The 20,313-nt window shown below is 37.4% G+C and overlaps 1 protein-coding gene and 2 pseudogenes across 1 annotated transcript; 2 read left to right on the top strand and 1 right to left on the bottom strand.

Moving 5' to 3' along the window:
* The first annotated feature begins 3,640 nt into the window (after nt 1-3,640).
* On the top strand, nt 3,641-10,236 carry LOC146371260 (uncharacterized; annotated as a pseudogene).
* A 620-nt stretch (nt 10,237-10,856) lies between these two features.
* Nucleotides 10,857-15,946, top strand: LOC146371259 (G2/M phase-specific E3 ubiquitin-protein ligase-like; annotated as a pseudogene).
* A 90-nt stretch (nt 15,947-16,036) lies between these two features.
* Nucleotides 16,037-18,467, bottom strand: LOC146371258 (uncharacterized). Its single transcript, XM_084908349.1, has 2 exons — nt 17,334-18,467; nt 16,037-17,200 (listed from the first exon to the last, which is right to left on the bottom strand). Exons 1-2 carry the CDS (start codon nt 17,604-17,606, stop codon nt 16,823-16,825), a joined length of 651 nt encoding a protein of 216 aa, XP_084764475.1. The 5' UTR covers nt 17,607-18,467; the 3' UTR covers nt 16,037-16,822.
* Nucleotides 18,468-20,313: the final 1,846 nt, after the last annotated feature.

The following is a 20,313-nucleotide window of genomic DNA, read 5'->3' as shown; positions in this document are numbered from 1 at the left end:
TCCTCAACATTGAAAGAGTGTCCACTGGCCTGTAGGTGTAAATAGACTGCCGAGTCCTGGTCTGACGAGGTGGCTCTTCTGTGTTGTTCCATCCTCTTAGCCAGAGGTTGTTTGGTTTCCCCGATGTATAAATCCTGGCAATCCTGCCGTTCAGGAAAATATTATATATATATTAATCAAAGTCTGAATATATAGAATGAAACTTGAATATATAGAATGAAACTTGAATATATAGAATGAAACGTGAATTTATAGAATGATCTTCTGAATATATAGAGTGAACTTTGAATATATAGAATGATCTTCTGAATATATATAATGAAGCTTGAATATATATAATGAAACTTGAATATATAGAATGAAACTTGAATATATAGAGTGAACTTTGAATATATAGAGTGAACTTTGAATATATAGAATGAAGCTTGAATATATAGAATGAAGCTTGAATATATAGAATGAAACTTGAATATATAGAGTGAACTTTGAATATATAGAATGAAGCTTGAATATATAGAATGAAGCTTGAATATATAGAATGAAACTTGAATATATAGAATAAAGCTTGAATATATAGAGTGAACTTTGAATATATAGAATGAAGCTTGAATATATAGAATGAAGCTTGAATATATAGAATGAAACTTGAATATATAGAGTGAACTTTGAATATATAGAATGAAGCTTGAATATATAGAATGAAACTTGAATATATAGAGTGAACTTTGAATATATAGAATGAAGCTTGAATATATAGAATGAAGCTTGAATATATAGAATGAAACTTGAATATATAGAGTGAACTTTGAATATATAGAATGAAGCTTGAATATATAGAATGAAACTTGAATATATAGAATGAAACTTGAATTTATAGAATGAAGCTTGAATATATAGAATGAAGCTTGAATATATAGAATGAAGCTTGAATATATAGAATGAAACTTGAATATATAGAATGAAACTTGAATATATAGAGTGAACTTTGAATATATAGAATGAAGCTTGAATATATAGAATGAAGCTTGAATATATAGAATGAAACTTGAATATATAGAGTGAACTTTGAATATATAGAATGAAGCTTGAATATATAGAATGAAACTTGAATATATAGAGTGAACTTTGAATATATAGAATGAAGCTTGAATATATAGAATGAAGCTTGAATATATAGAATGAAACTTGAATATATAGAGTGAACTTTGAATATATAGAATGAAGCTTGAATATATAGAATGAAACTTGAATATATAGAATGAAACTTGAATATATAGAATGAAACTTGAATTTATAGAATGAAGCTTGAATATATAGAATGAAGCTTGAATATATAGAATGAAACTTGAATATATAGAATGAAGCTTGAATATATAGAATGAAACTTGAATATATAGAATGAAGCTTGAATATATAGAATGAAACTTGAATATATAGAATGAAACTTAAATATATAGAATGAAACTTGAATTTATAGAATGAAACTTGAATATATAGAATGAAGCTTGAATATATAGAATGAAGCTTGAATTTATAGAATGAAACTTGAATATATAGAGTGAACTTTGAATATATAGAATTCAATTCAATTCAATTCAATTTTATTTATATAGCGCCAAATCACAACAAAAGTCGCCTCAAGGCGCTTCATAGATACAGAGAAAAACCCAACAATCATATGACCCCCTATGAGCAAGCACTTTGGCGACAGTGGGAAGGAAAAACTCCCTTTTAACAGGAAGAAACCTCCGGCAGAACCAGGCTCAGGGAGGGGCGGCCATCTGCTGCGACCGGTTGGGGTGAGAGAAGGAAGACAGGATAAAAGACATGCTGTGGAAGAGAGACAGAGGTTAATAACAGATATGATTCAATGCAGAGAGGTCTGTTAACACATAGTGAGTGAGAAAGGTGACTGGAAAGGAAAAACTCAATGCATCATGGGAATCCCCCGGCAGCCTACGTCTATTGCAGCATAACTAAGGGAGGATTCAGGGTCACCTGGTCCAGCCCTAACTATATGCTTTAGCAAAAAGGAAAGTTTGAAGCCTAATCTTAAAAGTAGAGATAGTTTCTGTCTCCCGAATCCAAACTGGAAGCTGGTTCCACAGAAGAGGGGCCTGAAAACTGAAGGCTCTGCCTCCCATTCTACTTTTAAATACTCTAGGAACAACAAGTAGGCCTGCAGAGCGAGAGCGAAGTGCTCTAATAGGGTGATATGGTACTACAAGGTCATTAAGATAAGATGGGGCCTGATTATTTAAGACCTTGTATGTGAGGAGCAGGATTTTGAATTCAATTCTGGACTTAACAGGAAGCCAATGAAGGGAAGCCAAAACAGGAGAAATCTGCTCTCTCTTTCTAGTCCCTGTCAGTACTCTTGCTGCAGCATTTTGGATTAGCTGAAGGCTTTTCAGTGAGTTTTTTGGACATCCTGATAATAATGAATTACAGTAGTCCAGCCTGGAAGTAATAAATGCATGAACTAGTTTTTCAGCGTCACTCTGAGACAGGATATTTCTAATTTTAGAGATGTTGCGCAAATGGAAGAAAGCAGTCTTACATATTTGTTTAATATGTGCGTTGAAGGACATGTCCTGGTCAAAAATGACTCCAAGGTTCCTCACAGCGTTACTGGAGGCCAAGGTAATGCCATCCAGAGTATGAATCTGGTTAGATACCATATTTCTAAGATTTTCAGGGCCGAGTACAATAACCTCAGTTTGATCTGAATTAAGAAGCAGAAAGTTAGCGGCCATCCAGGTCTTTATGTCTTTAAGACATTCCTGCAGTTTAACTAATTGGTGTGTGTTATCTGGCTTCATGGACAGATAGAGCTGGGTGTCATCTGCATAGCAGTGAAAATGTATGCTATGTCTTCTAATGATGCTGCCTAAGGGAAGCATGTATAATGTAAACAGAATTGGTCCTAGCACTGAACCCTGTGGAACTCCATAATTAACCTCAGTGTGTGAAGAGGACTCTCCATTTACATGCACAAATTGGAGTCTATTAGATAGATATGATACAAACCACTGCAGTGCAGTACCTGTAATACCTACAGCATGTTCTAATCGCTCTAATAGGATATTATGGTCAACGGTATCGAACGCTGCACTGAGGTCTAGCAGGACAAGCACAGAGATGAGTCCACTGTCAGAGGCCATAAGAAGATCATTTGTAACCTTCACTAAAGCTGTTTCTGTGCTGTGATGAGCTCTGAAACCTGACGGAAACTCTTCAAATACAGTTTTTCTCAGTCGCTTTGGTGCGTTTCTCAGATCAGAATTGAAATTCTCATAACTATTAGTTCAACCTCCACAACACTCAGTCATTTGTGCACATCATAGTAGCAATTTCTCCTCTCTCTGAACAAACTGCAAATGATTTTGGACATGAATCAGTTGCTTCCATACATTTCCCTGCTGCTTTCTGACATTTCCATTTGCTTATGTCATGTCAGTCAAAAGTAATCATACCTATGGATGCTGAATAGTCGTTCCCAATAAAACTAATAGTCATACATCCATTGCTTGAGTCATCACACACAAAATTGTTGAACTAGTTATCACATGCCAAATATTGGCCATCTGTCAAGCAAATCCTATACCTGGAAGGTCAGCACCGTGGAAGAGGGGTGAGGATGCGGAGAGGAAGGGGAAGGGGAAGAAGGAGAAGAGGCAGATATAGGCGGATTCCTAATGAAATAAGGGCTACAATTGTGGACCATGTTGTCAATCACGGCCTCACCATGGAGGAGGCTGGTCGAAGGGTGCAACCCAATATTGGAAGAACTACTGTCAGTTCAATCATCCAAACATTCCGTAGGGAAAACAGGTATGCAAACAGTAATACACTGTACTGTACTGTGCCATCTCAGACACATCACATGTTACTGTACTGTATTTGCAATTTCACAAAGAGTTCACTCTGCACCACATAGGATTGTAAGACAACCTCGCGGAGGCGAAAGAGGGCCCCTTTTTACCCCACAGCAAGAAGAAGCCATTTGTGCAATGGTCATTGCAAACAATGCAATAAAGCTGAGAGAAATACAAAGCACTGTCATAGAGAATCACACGGTATTTGGCAATATTGAATCTGTTTCAATTTCAACAATTGACAGAGTATTCAAGAAAAATGAAATCCACATGAAGCAATTGTATAAGGTGCCATTTGAACGAAACAGTGACAGGGTGAAGGAGATCCGTCACCAGTATGTGCAGGTAAAGCTGGTCTTCTATGTTCTGCACTGCAAACTGTTTTACAGTACTTCGTAGTTTCATGCAGTACACTTGCAATTCCACAGCACATACTCTACAATGTGTTTTACCAAATGCATGCATTACTGTTTGTTACTGTACACAGGCATATTGTGACATTGCATTTCTGTCTCTCTCTAAAGCGTGTACTGGAGCTGGAAGCCAGGGAAACACTGCACACATTCATATATGTTGATGAGGCAGGTTTCAATCTGGCCAAAGGCAGAAGGCGTGGAAGAAATCGCATTGGACAGAGGGCAACCACTGAAGTCCCTGGTCAGCGCGGAGGGAATATTACCATGTGTGCAGCCATCTCAGACAACGGCGTCCTCACCCATATCCCCCTTCTTGGTCCATACAATACCCAACATCTCCTGACATTTTTAGACACTCTTTACAGGGACCTAGTCCCTGAGAATGAGAGAGGTGGAGGCCAACTCAGCAAGTATGTTGTTGTCTGGGATAATGTCCGTTTTCACCACTCCCATCAGGTCAGAGAGTGATTTGCAGCACATGACAGACTTCTGGTTGAATATCTCCCTCCATATTCCCCATTCCTTAATCCAATAGAGGAGTTTTTCTCTGCCTGGAGGTGGAAAGTTTATGACCGGCATCCACATGAGCAAATGGCCCTGCTAGCAGCCATGGATGCAGCATGTGACGACATCACAGCAGGGTCCTGCAGAGGATGGATTCGCCACTCCAGGAGATACTTTCCTCGCTGCATTGCGAGGGATAACATCTGTTGTGATGTAGATGAAAATATGTGGCCAGACAGACAGGAACGTCTGGATGTGCCAGAATGATTTACTGTACTGTTACATGTGCTGTTTATTGTTCACATTAGTGCACAGCTCTACCAAATGGGTGATTTTATGTTTACATGTATTCTACAGTGAACAAGTGACTGTAGCATATTTTTCTTTTGCACAATTCTGTAGGATTACAAACACTTCTACACAATGGAAATGTGAAACGTACGTATTCAGTGTCTCAGTTACTCCCAAGACTCCCATAACATCTACAGTGACTTTACTGCACATTTCAGATGGCTGTACAGGTAGGCCATAGTGCTGTCGTCAGCATTTTCAGGTGTCACCAATTGTTTTTGCAATGGGAAACACTGAAATTATAAACTGTCATAGTGGAAACATGACAATTCCATTTGACTATCTTGTTCATAAAGATGGTGTCAAGACTTTTCATTTTGATGGCACTGACAGTTTCATTGACATGGATACTTGCTTTTGAGGTATGGATAATCAATTCTGTGCATGTGACGTGCTTTTGCAGGCTATCCACTAGGTTTTGCAGTTTGCACTAATTGTTTTGGGAAATGCACTAACTGCTGTGCAAATGTTAATGGTGTTCTGAGGAACGCACCAAAGCGACTGAGAAAAACTGTAAACCATTCCTCTGCAGATGATCTGTTAGCTGTTTGACAACTACTCTTTCAAGGATTTTTGATATGAAAGGAAGGTTGGAGATTGGCCTATAATTAGCTAAGACTGCTGGGTCTAGAGATGGCTTTTTGAGTAAAGGTTTAACTACAGCCAGCTTGAAGGCCTGTGGTACATAGCCGATTATTAGAGATAGGTTGATCATATTTAAGATCGAAGAATTAATTAATGGCAGGACTTCTTTGAGCAGTTTTGTAGGAATGGGGTCTAAAAGACACGTTGATGGTTTGGAGGAAGTAATTATTGAAGTTAACTCAGAAAGATCAATTGGAGAAAAAGAGTCTAACTTAACATCAATGGTACTAAGAGTAGCTGTAGATAATATTACATCTGTGGGATGATTACTGGTAATTTTTTCTCTAATGATAAAAATTTTATTTGTGAAGAAGTTCATGAAGTCATTACTAGTTAACGTTAAAGGGATGGTTGGCTCATGAATGAACCTTGAATATATAGAATGATCTTCTGAATATATAGAATGAAGCTTGAATATATAGAATGAAACTTGAATATATAGAATGAAGCTTGAATATATAGAATGAAGCTTGAATATATAGAATGAAGCTTGAATATATAGAATGATCTTCTGAATATATAGAGTGAACTTTGAATATATAGAATGAAGCTTGAATATATAGAATGAAACTTGAATATATAGAATGAAGCTTGAATATATAGAGTGAACTTTGAATATATAGAATGAAGCTTGAATATATAGAATGAAACTTGAATATATAGAATGAAACTTGAATATATAGAATGAAACTTGAATATATAGAGTGACCTTTGAATATATAGAATGAAGCTTGAATATATAGAATGAAACTTGAATATATAGAATGAAACTTGAATATATAGAGTGAACTTTGAATATATAGAATGAAGCTTGAATATATAGAATGAAACTTGAATATATAGAATGAAACTTGAATATATAGAGTGAACTTTGAATATATAGAATGAAGCTTGAATATATAGAATGAAACTTGAATATATAGAATGAAACTTGAATATATAGAGTGAACTTTGAATATATAGAATGAAGCTTGAATATATAGAATGAAACTTGAATATATAGAGTGACCTTTGAATATATAGAATGAAGCTTGAATATATAGAATGAAACTTGAATATATAGAATGAAACTTGAATATATAGAGTGAACTTTGAATATATAGAATGAAGCTTGAATATATAGAATGAAACTTGAATATATAGAGTGAACTTTGAATATATAGAATGAAGCTTGAATATATAGAATGAAACTTGAATATATAGAGTGACCTTTGAATATATAGAATGAAGCTTGAATATATAGAATGAAACTTGAATATATAGAATGAAACTTGAATATATAGAGTGACCTTTGAATATATAGAATGAAGCTTGAATATATAGAATGAACCTTGAATATATAGAATGAAACTTGAATATATAGAGTGAACTTTGAATATATAGAATGAAACTTGAATATATAGAGTGACCTTTGAATATATAGAATGAAGCTTGAATATATAGCATGAAACTTGAATATATAGAATGAACCTTGAATATATAGAGTGACCTTTGAATATATAGAATGAAGCTTGAATATATAGAATGAAACTTGAATATATAGAATGAAACTTGAATATACAGAGTGACCTTTGAATATATAGAATGAAGCTTGAATATATAGAATGAAACTTGAATATATAGAATGAAACTTGAATATATAGAGTGAACTTTGAATATATAGAATGAAACTTGAATATATAGAGTGACCTTTGAATATATAGAATGAAGCTTGAATATATAGCATGAAACTTGAATATATAGAATGAACCTTGAATATATAGAGTAAACTTTGAATATATAGAATGAAGCTTGAATATATAGAATGAAACTTGAATATATAGAATGAAACTTGAATATACAGAGTGACCTTTGAATATATAGAATGAAGCTTGAATATATAGAATGAAGCTTGAATATATAGAATGAAGCTTGAATATATAGAGTGACCTTTGAATATATAGAATGAAGCTTGAATATATAGAATGAAACTTGAATATATAAAATGATCTTTTGAATACATAGAATGAAACTTGACGTCAAGGAGGCGCTTGCGCCATCTAGTGTTTTCCTTGTTTGTACCTGCGAGGAATGGCAGTATGAGCCAGTCCGCACGGAATCTTGTGGCTCAAATTCTAAGTAATGAGGAGCTAATTAACACCCTGGCAAATGCATGTTCTGGCCAACCTAATATTAGTACTAGTGTACCGCATCGTACTACTGATGAAGAAATTTATTCACCTTTTCATCGTGGAAGACCAAATGCAGTGAACCTCTCTGGTGAGATAACCCCTGGTTATCCAGCTAACGTTATGGAGAACGTGCCTTCCACATCACAGGAGTGCCCCACAACAGGTCCTGTCTACAATCTTAGACCTTTTACTCGAAAGGGCCCAAGGCAGAAGAGGTAAGAACAGAACTAAATGCACTGAAATTACAAGTGGAAGGTTAGTAATAGCCCGTAGGTTTCAATTGCTTGACGAAGCTAAGTAAACAAAAATATCACAAAAAAACAAAACAAAAAAACTGTGCGACAGACTGACAGCGTGTGGACGTGGAGACTAAACTGTGCACAACAGTTAATTTGTTTAATTGTGGAAACATGCGATTTCTTTAATATTTCATGTCCCGTAAGCTTAATCTGCAAACATTGTGTAAAAGCAAAGCACATCAGTTGTTACAGTACATAGTTTTTGGCAGTATATAATTTAATGAAACTTTTTTTAAAGCAACAAAAAGTACTTGTTAAGTTTCTCCACCCACCCATCCCACTATCTTCCATCATCTACCCATTTTCTTCCACTTATCCAATTCAGGATTCCAAGAGCCGATCCTAGCTACCATGGGGCTAGAGGGTGTTTATTAAGGTTAGACATGTGTACAGCATGGTGTATTTTTTTAATTAAATGTACTTCACTGATCAGAGAAGTGTGAGTATATTACATGCAGAAATGTTTACTTCACCTTTATCCTCCATTAGGTTTCCAGCACAGCTGAGCAGGTCACATTCTGTGGCTCAGTCATTCACCAAAGAAGTGATTCTCTTGCAGGACCATCTAACTGCACATGTGCCAAGGCGTAACAAAGAAGCTTGGCTTTTTGAAAATGGACATTTAAAATCTGCACTGGAGTTTAGCTGTGACTGGGACTCAGACAAAGTAATGCAGGCAATAAGGACTGCCTTCCAGCCAGTTGTTGAAGGATGCAGGTAAGCTTCAGATCCTTTTTTATAAAAAAATATTATTTTTTTTGTTACTTACATTATTATACTATTAAAGGTCAACTTTGGGTATTTCCAAAAAGGATCTGGGAGCACCGATCAGATGACTGGATTGATATCTTTTAGAGTTAACAAAAATTAAGCCTTTTAATGTACTGTATTGTATTGTAGTCTGTTAGCCTTAACAAAAATTTCATATACACTGTTTTCTTCCTCCCCTAGGCTACAGATTTTGCGGGCATGCCACACCAAACTAGTTGAGCCATCACTCACTTCCAAACAGACTTTGAATGGAGACCTTGTGAAAAAACTGTTTCATCAGAAGTCAATTTATGTCAGACCTGACAAGGCCATCTTATGTGAGGACAATGAACCAGTAAGTAATCCTGATCATTTCAGCAAATGTATGTATGTTCATAAAATGAGAGTGAAAAAGGCAAAGATGGATTTTAAACTCCCTTAAACATTGTCACTTGTATTATGTTTTAATACATAATACATAAACATATTACTAATATTTATTATGACATTTTGTTGTCAGTATAATGAAATGTATTATCTGTTTTAATTTACAGACATATTCTGATGGAGAGAGTAGCCATACAAGCAGGCAGGATTTCACAGAAACGTTGAATTCTGAGAAATGTGGTAAATATTCCTCTCTAAAAGTCGCTCCAAATACACTGGAAATTAAGTTGGTTCAGTGTCTGTTACTTAGTCATCTTAGGCATTGTGTCTTTAGTTAAGTGTCAAGTCTTTGTTAAAATCATATTTAAATTTAGTTTAATATTTTGAGCAGGAAGAAATGTACCCCTAAATACATGAAAAGCAAAAGCTATATATGTGATTAGATGTTATTCAAAAGTTAAACTCCTGTTCTTTGTGTTCTCACAGTTGAAATTTCTAAAGAAGTTCCCTCAGCCATTCCCATTGTTAACACACAGCCCATGTCTGTTGATGATGAGGTCATCTGGTGCGTTGCTACTGCCACTGTCAGTGACAACACACCTGGCTTATCAGTGGGTTCTTCTGCCAGTGTTACTGGTGACACACGTGTCTTCTCTAGTAACACCTCCAGTGTGTCCAATGGACCTACCCAGCCAAGTTTATCCAGCACAGCCTACAGGTATGTGTTTTGTACATGTTTGTATCTTTTAATCTTTTGAGCTATATTGTGCAAAAGTCATGAGCCACCCCTGCTTTCTTTGTATTTTGCTGGAAAAATAGGAAAGAAGCGCAGTGATTTACTGAAGTCTACAAAATTATTTGTTCTGTTATTTAAAAGTAGAATGAGAGGCAGAGCCTTCAGTTTTCAGGCTCCTCTTCTGTGGAACCAGCTTCCAGTTTGGATTCAGGAGACAGACACTATCTCTACTTTTAAGATTAGGCTTCAAAATTTCCTTTTTGCTAAAGCATATAGTTAGGGCTGGACCAGGTGACCCTGAATCCTCCCTTAGTTATGCTGCAATAGACGTAGGCTGCCGGGGGATTCCCATGATGCATTGAGTTTTTCCTTTCCAGTCACCTTTCTCACTCACTATGTATTAATAGACCTCTCTGCATTGAATCATATCTGTTATTAACCTCTGTCTCTCTTCCGCAGCATGTCTTTTATCCTGTCTTCCTTCTCTCACCCCAACCGGTCGCAGCAGATGGCCGCCCCTCCCTGAGCCTGGTTCTGCCGGAGGTTTCTTCCTGTTAAAAGGGAGTTTTTCCTTCCCACTGTCGCCAAAGTGCTTGCTCATAGGGGGTTATTAGATTGTTGGGTTTTTCTCTGTATCTATGAAGCGCCTTGAGGCGACTTTTGTTGTGATTTGGCGCTATATAAATAAAATTGAATTGAATTGAATTGAATTGAACATCATAAGGCGAAATGTGTGGGATGGAGCATCCAGAGCCACGGGCACATGGGCAGATCCAACTTTTCACCAGAGAAAAAAATAGATGTGAAGTTTACTGATGACTATGGAATATCTGAGGGTGCTGTTGACAATGGAGGACCTACTCGGGAGTTCTTCCGACTTTGCCTCCGTGAAGTCAAGGACAAACTTGGCATCTTTGAAGGTCCACCCAATGCTAAAGTTCTTACGTGCAATTCTAAAGGTAGTTATGATTTAATTTATTGTTGCCATTTGATTTATTTTACATCAATACATTATACATCAATTGGATTGTGATGTACGAGTTTAGTATCTCATACAGTTAACTAAGAGACGAGCCCAAACAATGCCATCAGTAACCACTCTTGAAGGTAATAAAATAGAGTTGGTTCACACCTATAAATATCTGGGAATCATAATTGATGACTCGCTTACCTTCAAACCACATGTAGAGAATCTTGTGAAAAACCTGAAGTTAAAACTGAGATTTCATTTTCAAAATAAGTTGTGTTTCTCTTTTAATACAAAGAAGCGGCTTGTTGCTGCAACATTCTTGCCTGTGCTGGATTATGGTGATATTCTATATATGAATGCTTCTGCTCAATGTCTTCGAATGGTTGATTCTGTGTATCATGCTTCTCTGAGGTTCATCACTAACCGTAAATTTCAGACTCACCACTGTGAGTTATACTCTCAGGTAGGACGGCCTGCTTTGGTAAGTCGGAGGAACTCTCATCTATACAGTTTTATATATAAGGCGATACTTGGGTTGCTGCCTTCTTATATATGTTCCCTGCTTGTAATGAAACATGCTGGTCGGTATTCTCTTCGTCCGCATGGCTACTTGTTGCTTTCTGTTCCATTTGCCCGAACTGAACTTGGTAAAAGAGCTTTTGTCCATTTAGCACCCTCGGCTTGGAACAAACTGCAGAAGGAAAATGACTGAATTCATTTCATGAAGTGCTTTTAAATCTAAACTACGAATCCTTGAGGCCAAGTCCATAACATGCAACTGTTTCAATTAGATTGATTGTCATTTTAACTGACTTTTTTATTTTTATTTGAATTTTATTGAATTTTATTTTATTTTATTTGTATTCTTTCACTTATTGTTGCATGTGTGTTGTTGCTGCCTGTGTTTGAGTAATTTCTGTAACTGTGAGACACCTGCTGCTGCCTATCTTGGCCAGGTCTCCCTTGAAAAAGAGGTTTTTAATCTCAATGGGATCTTCCTGGTTAAATAAAGGTTAATAAATAAAATAAATAAACTAAACACATTTTTTTGGCAATGACAGAATTTTTGTACCACCACAGAGGATTTTAAAAATTAAACCTAGATTGACTGTAGGACAGATTCTCTGCTTTAGGTAACGGTTTGAAACAGTACTGCATATTTAGAAATTCTGGCCATTTTTATACATGCTCTCTCATTTCTCAAAAGTAATTATTCAAATGACTGATATGGTGTAATTCAACAATCAAGAGATGCACTTATGAATGGAAACACAGATGTTTTACAACAAGGTGCAATAGTAAATAACTGGAAGGACTTTGCCAGAAAACATCTAAAAGAACTATGCTATGCTACTATGAAGATATGGACAGATGACACCAAGATTAACCAAAATGATGGAAGGAGAAAAGTATAGTAAAGAAAAGAATAGCTCAAGTCACACATAGTGGAAGCAGTGTTATGAGACGGGCATGAGTAGCTGCCACAGAACCAAGCTACTACTGTTGTCAATGATAAGGACAATCTGTTCAGATTCAGCCAAATGCAAATGCTAAATTGATTGGACAGTGTAAACTGATAATAACCCAAAGCATAACAAGCCAGCTCAGTTACCTGATCTGACTGTAAGGCTGTAAAGAATTGTAAAGAACTTTAATCCTTATATTAAAAATAATACATAAAATGGTGTTAGCTTTCAATCACTTGTCTAAAGCAACCATCTTTAAAGATGGTGGATAATGTATAAAATTGACTGTAATTCCTAATCAGCTGGTGCCATTTTTTTAATAAAATACCTCGAAGGAATTGCACTTCAGTATCATCTTGATTGTTTGGTTTTAAAATCCAAGGATGTGGTGCACAGCAAAATTAAGATGATTTTGTCATTATCCAAACTCTTATGGGTGCGACTGTATGGGCAATACTTGTTTCAGAAATAACATTTGGTGACTTATACTATAAAAAATGGCACAGTAACAAAAATAATGATGCAAGCTTTTGAGATGATGTTTTATTTTATTTGTTAACAGCAATGAAAGATAATGGATAATACTGTGATCCACGGAGGACAGAGTCCATGTTTCTTGTCTGAACTCTTGTATGAGTGTCTTCAAAAGGGTCCAGACAATGTAAAAGTCAGCACTGATCATATTACTGATGAGGAAACGAGGTCACGAGTGCAGTCGGTGAGCATATTTTCCTTTGGTTCTTTCAATTTCATTGTAGGTCTTTTTTTGCTTGTCCAACATTTTTACTAACACTTCCCTAATTTTTCTTGTCCGAGTCCTGCACCTTTCTAGTAAAAGATCAAACATTTTAATGGCTACAAGAAGGAAGAAATAAAAATGTGTGTGGCAGGTTCTGTTGGTTACTGCCCAAGAAACTCCAAGTTTCAGTTTTCAGAATTTAATCATTGGACTTGTTTTCCAGCTTAATAACTTATACCTCAGCCTCCTGATCGGATATGGGGTTTCATAGGGTTAATGTACTAATTAAACACTGGAGCTATTAGTTTTGTATGTTCTACTAAATAGTCAAATAATTCATTTTTTAATTTCCTCATATTGTTTTTAGATCGTACAGGCTGAGAATGATCTACAGCTGTAAGATGCAGTTGCACAGGCAGCCAGCTTGATCAGTCTTGCTGGTCACAATGTTTGCATAACACTTCAAAACAAACAAGAAACTGCTTTGGATCTGGCTCACTGGTATGTCCTTCAACGGACCCGTGCACCTTTTGAAAGGCATGTCTAAACACATACTGTAATGGTAAAAAATTAAGCCTGTCAAACTAAAGTCATTGTGTTGTGAAACAATGGTATTACCCTGTTTGGGTGGTACAGGCCTGTAGCGCTCCATTCTAGTACAGTTCATAACAAAACAGATATCTTTCATTTAATTAAAATTCACATAAAACGTTGTAGCTGTGCCGATGTAGGCATGTGTTTAAATATGTAAATAAAAATAGATTCAAATTGAGTAGCATTTGGGTTGACTGTAGACTGACAGAAAAGTTATGCCAGTGGAACAAGAGACCAGATGTATTTGAAAGCAATTTGCCGCTTTTACTCCAGTTCATGACAGGTCCCTGTGTGTCATGTTTCAGCTCAGTTGCTCCATGTATAGGCATTCGTTATCTGTATCTAAGACAGTCTGGCCCTGTAAGGGGAAAAACGTTCTTCACCTCTGATACAGCAGTCCACAGGAAAGTAAAATGTAATTAGTTCAGAAATGTCTCTTAATAAAACCTCAAAACCTCTTGTTATGATACAGGTTCCAAATCCCATAAAATACAAATATAATAATAATAATATAAAATACAATTTGATTTTGTTTTATTTTGGCTAGGTTCAGAGATGGTTTGAGGTCTCTAGGTGTCCTAGATGCTCTACAGACATACCCTCTTCAGATGAAGTGTCTTTTCGTGAAAGCTGGAATGGCTCTGAGAGCAACTGATAGGGAGAATCTGTTCCAGATCATTCACTCCAAACGAGGGAGTAATGCATTTCAAGACGAGTGCCGGACTCTGGCTTTCTGTCACGGTTCTGTATTTTGAGTTTATTATGTTTTGGTTTAATTTTGCATCATGGATTGTTTTCTTGTTCTCTTGTTGTGATTGTGATGATGATGATTATTATTAGAGTTTCATGTTTCTGTTATCCATGTTTTAGGAATTGTGGTTTCATGTATAGTTCAGTTCCATGTGTCATTTTCTGTCTCTCTGTGTTGAGTCCGTGTCTCTGAGTTGTGATTCATGTTTCCTGTTTTATTGTGAAAGTCTTTGTCTTATGTTAGTGTGTGCAGCTTTGTTCCCCCTGTCTCATTAGCCCTGTTCTCTCCCAGCTGTGTCTCCCTCCTGTTGCCGATTCCCTCGTTACTACCCTGTGTATATAAGCCCTGTGTTTTCCTGTGCTCGGTGTTGCCCTCAGATCCTGCCTGTGTGTTCCTGCATGGTTTGGTTTTTGTTTCATGCCAGCAATAAAAGCTGTGGTTTTCAGTTACATTTCGTCTCGGAGTCCTGCATTTGGATCCACATTTCCACCTGCCCGCGCACAGAGCCCTGACACTTTCTGGCAAGACTATCTTCAGGAGGCAGAATGTGAGTTTACTATTTGGCACATTGTTTGACCATAAATCAAAATTCTCACTTTTGTGCAGCAGCATCATGAAATTACAGACATAGACGCCATAACAAAAAAGGTAGATGGATAGTACTGATGCAAGTGCTGGATTTACAAAGAACATTGTATCCAAATGTGATTTCAGTTTGACTTCAGTGTATTAACAGGATAAATAAATAACAGGATAAATAGGAGGATAACTAAATAAATAAATTATTACCAATCCTGTATACTGAGTACAAATAATAGGCTATTTCTGCATCCACGTACATTTAATATGTTGTGGTCTCCACTAACTTCTTTTTTTGACATTGTGCTTTTACTGTATAGCCTAAATAAGCTTCATGTGTGTCTTTCAAATTACAGCTTAATTTTAAAAAATATACATGTTTCACTTTTGATTTAATCTTTTGGTAATTTAATGTATCTGTACACCAATAGTCTTAGTCAGAATCTCATTATCATTTTGTATTTTTCTATCTTCTAGTTGAAAGTGATGTCTCTTTGGAAGATATTCTTGTTTTCTGCACTGGATGTGACAGCATACCAGCCCTGGGTTTTTCTCCAAAGCCAAGCCTTGAGTTCGACACTAACTGCAGATTTCCAGTGGCCAATACTTGTGAAAATATCCTTCGTGTACCAGTTCATGCAGTGTACACTACTTTCAAATCAGACATGGATTTTGCAATAAGGAATTCACCAGGATTCGGAAGAGCATGATGTGTTTTCTTAAGGATTGTTGACATGATGAGGATTTGGGGTTTTTTCTATTTTGCATATGCATTTTTTATTTTCCTGTTTTTTGTTACAGTTTTTCTCAAATGCTAAAACACATGTCACAAACGTTACCACCAGGTCCCCCAATGTCCAAACACAACACCCTTCTCTAAAGCTACATAAACACAACCACACCTTCCCACTGCAAAACTCAAACTCCCACACCAAGAGAGCAGCTCGAAGCTGTCAAAACTGTAAACACTATACACAGCATTACACACTACAGCAAAACAATTGAAAACAATGCTCAATTTGTGAGAAGGTTCTTTGGTTCATAACTGCCAATGCATATTTTTATAAACTGTACAGTAACGGATCGTCATAGAACCCTGCAGAGGATTAGGCATTTAGATTTGTGAGTTTCACATGAAGACTAAATCTATAAAAACATCCTGCATGTACGTACACTACTGTAACACAACTCAATGCAAAAACAGAATCTATCGCACACAACAGTACTCTCGGAAACATGATCAGGGTGTGAAGTCTTTTTTATTGTCTACACGGTCTTTTTACAGTATTACACACAGTCACTGTGCGGCATCATGTCGCCGAGCTGCATTGGGCCACATCACCTCATCCACATCACAGGCTATATTGTCCCTTGCTAGGCACCGCGGGAAAAACGCCCTGGAATGGCGAATCCATCCCTGGAAGGCCTCCACTGGGATGTCAGCACAGGCCAGCTCCATTGCCCGTACGAGGTTCTCTCTTGTGTATGGCTGTCTGTCATACACCTTCCATCTCCATGATGAGAAGAACTCCTCTATAGGGTTCAGGAAAGGGGAGTAGGGTGGCAGACAGACGTTTAAAAAGTGGTCACTGTTGGTGGTGAACCACTCTGATTTGGTGTGTTTTGTGGAAGCGGACGTTGTCCCAAATGATCACATACATGTGATGTGCTAGCCTAGGATGGTGTTGTTGACGGTCCAGGAGGATGTCTTTTAGCTCCTCTAGGAAGGTGAGGAGACGTTGGGTGTTGTAAGACCCAAGGACAGCATGCCGGTGGACAAGCCCCTCCGTACCCATAGCTGCACAAAGAGTAATATTACCCCCCCGTTGGCCAGGAACCTCAGTGATGGCTCTTTGGCCAATGATGTTACGGCCTCTTCGCCTTCGTTTCTGGAGGTTGAAGCCAGCCTCATCCAGGAAGAGGTACTCATGGGGTCTGGCCATCGCGTCCAACTGCATTATCCTCTGTGAACATGGAAAAACGTACAGGTGTTCAGAACGGTCAATCAGGTAGCACAGTATTGTCCAGAAGTAATGTAGGCCACTAAGCAACACAGTATGTCCACTAACTGTACTGTGGACATGGATGTATACGTACTTGCACATACTCGTAACGTTGTTCTATGTGTCGCGCAGAGTTGCGCTCAAAGGGAACCCTGTAGACCTGTTTCATCCTCATCTGTTGGCGCCGGAGAACTCGGTCTATTGTGGACACACTGACAGCATCAATGTTCTCAAAGTTTACATTATCTGCAATGACTTTGTCTCTGATCTCTCGGAGTCTAATGCAGTTGTTCTCACGGACCATATCTGCAATGAGGGTTTCTTGTGCCGCTGTGAATATGGCAACCCTCCCACCTCTATGTGGCATCCTTTCAGCTCTAAAGAAAGAAACATGTGTTGTCAATTGACTGATTTATATGTAAAACTACATGTAAAGTAACAGACCACTTTCACAGGCCTGTAAAACTGTAGTGTGACAAAGAAAGCAATAGCGTACTATACCTGTTGTGTTGTCTAAATGCCTTGATAATGGTGGCCACGGTGAACCTACTCAGGTTTGGATGTACTCTTCGTCCCGCTTCAGCCATTGTCATGCCATGGCCAATGACATGATCAATTACTGTTGCTCGCATATCATCTGTTATGATGGTGTGAGGTTGTCTTCTTCTCCCACCTGGACCTTCTCCTCTCTCTTGTTGGCCTCCTTCTCTTCCTCCTCTACTCCGAACTCCTCTTCTTCTTAGGCCTTCACCTCTTCCTCCTCTGATCTCAACCCCTCTTCCTCTTCCTCTTTGGCCTGCAGCTCTTCTCCTTCCGCACGCTCGAATGCCTTCATCCATTGTGATTGTTTGGCATCTTCACCAAACTATGCTTTTATAGGTGGGGTCACATCATTAGCAACAGGTGTCTTCAATTTTGAGTCGTTGTGTGTAGTGACTGACGCCAGGTGTGTTCCCTGTGTTCAAAGATTGGTGACTGTGGCAAGCATTTTGCATCACATGGGCTTTCATTTGAGAATATGAGCAGAGTTGTTTTGCAACATGTGTTTTAGCAAGGAAAAATGTGTTTAGATTTATGAGTACAGAGGGTTGTGTTTTGTGAATTGTGTCTTCATGTGACATGTGTTTATGGTACTGGAATATGGTGGCTACATTTAGTAAATGTGTTTAGACTACTGGTCATTTGGGTTACAGGATTGGCTTTTGTGTTTTAACATTTGAGAAAAACTGTAATGTTGTTAACCCCACATCAGAGTACACCCTGGACAGCAGTAGGACTGTATAGCCTAAATAAGATTCATGTGTGTCTTTCAAATTACAGCTTAAATACCAGTTCATGCAGTGTACACTACTTTCAAATCAGACATGGATTTGATAAGCCGAAGAGAATGGATGGAATAATTTTGTTTCAGTTTATACATGTGAGGCATTTTTTGTTTTTTGATTGTAGTTAATTAGTTTTCCTGCTTATATGGCATGTTTTGTCTCTGATTTGACCCATAGTAACATTACATTATTTAGCACCCCTGCAGTGGGCAAAATAATATGCCACAATCTCATTGTTATATAGAATTAAGTTTTCTCAAATGCTTCCTGTGTTCAACTATTCCACACAATGTGAATTTTCAAATGAGATGAGTTAAGCTTTATTTCAGTGTCCCATTTGAACATTTATGCTTTACACAGAACTTTGTATTAATATCATTTAACTTTTAGCTTAACTCACAGGTTTAAAAAATGTTTTTGTTAGGTTTTGGTAAAGTTTTGAAAAGTATTACAGTAACCCTACATACTGAAAGGTGGAAACAGTGTTGCCAACTTAGCGACTTTGTCGCTATATTTAGCGAGTTTTCAGACCCCCTTAGCGACTTTTTTTTTTATAAAGAGCGACTAGCGACAAATCTGGCGACTCTTTCTGGTATTATTGGAGACTTATTTATGATGACTTTTTGACGTGAAAACGCATATCGCTCTTACTCTCAACAGGCAGCGGTGCTGCCGTGGGCACCTCGCCCGTGCCAAAGCGCTTCCAGGCGGAGGATAGTCCTCCCCCGCTGCTATCAGGGCAGGAGACGTTCACACCTGTGCGTCCAAACGGCAAATGAATCGCGCATGAGCGAAGCCGCTGCTCCCGCTCTGACTGTAACGCAGTCAGTTCTTCTTTTACCGTTATGCTGTTTTGTGGATCACAAGGTTTAAAACTACTTATAAACACACACACACACACAAAGTAACTCCACCAGAGTGCCAATTTCGGGTCACTTTTGCCGGTCCAGGCCTGGATAAAGGAGCAGGGTTGGAATTGTGACATTAAAAAACAATAATTGCTAAAATAAATTTAATTTGTAATTCTAAATAAATTCTAACTGCATTTAGGACGTTTTTTACTCACCTTATGTCTCTACCACGATGTTATTTCTCTCTCCAACAGCGTAGGTTACAATTACATTAGCATGACCAATTATGCAAATTAGGCGATGACGTCATTTGGCGACTTCTAGCGACTTTTAGGACAGCCAATAGCGATTTTCCTTACTGAGGAGTTGGCAACACTGGGTGGAAAGACAGTATCTCCAACACTGGCAGCAAAGTTGTCTATAAATGTGACAGACATTGGTTTGGTCAAACCTGGTTATGTTACAGGTTGAAATATGAACTTTATATCACACTATATGACATTACAATCTTATCAAATTATTATATGTTATCAAAGTATTATAAACAATGATAATGATAATAAACATAACCTGGTTTGCAGGGAGTGTTTTAAGGATTTTGTTTGCATATTTTACTATACTACTTGATAACACAGGCTCATTGTAGATTGTTTGGGGTTTTTTTTCCCTCTTTCATTTGTGTTTTTTTAAGACCAGCCCTATTACTGCAGAATATTATTTCCTTCCTCTGGGTACTGGAAATACACAAATAAAGTGTTCTGTGCTCCTACTTTTTATGTAATTTGTGTCTTTAAAAAAAAAAAAACAGAGTTTAAAGAGTTTAAAATGTGTAACATATTTTATTTAATGAATGAATCATAATTCCTGTTTATTAACAGATAAATTAGTACATCATACA

The sequence above is a fragment of the Perissodus microlepis genome, chromosome 16 (genome assembly GCF_051167445.1).
Source record: "Perissodus microlepis isolate ML-2025 ecotype Zambia chromosome 16, ASM5116744v1, whole genome shotgun sequence".
In the NCBI taxonomy this organism is placed as follows: Eukaryota; Metazoa; Chordata; class Actinopteri; order Cichliformes; family Cichlidae; genus Perissodus; species Perissodus microlepis.
The sequence above is the reverse complement of the archived record's forward strand: the minus strand, read 5'-3'. Positions and strand labels throughout refer to the sequence as shown.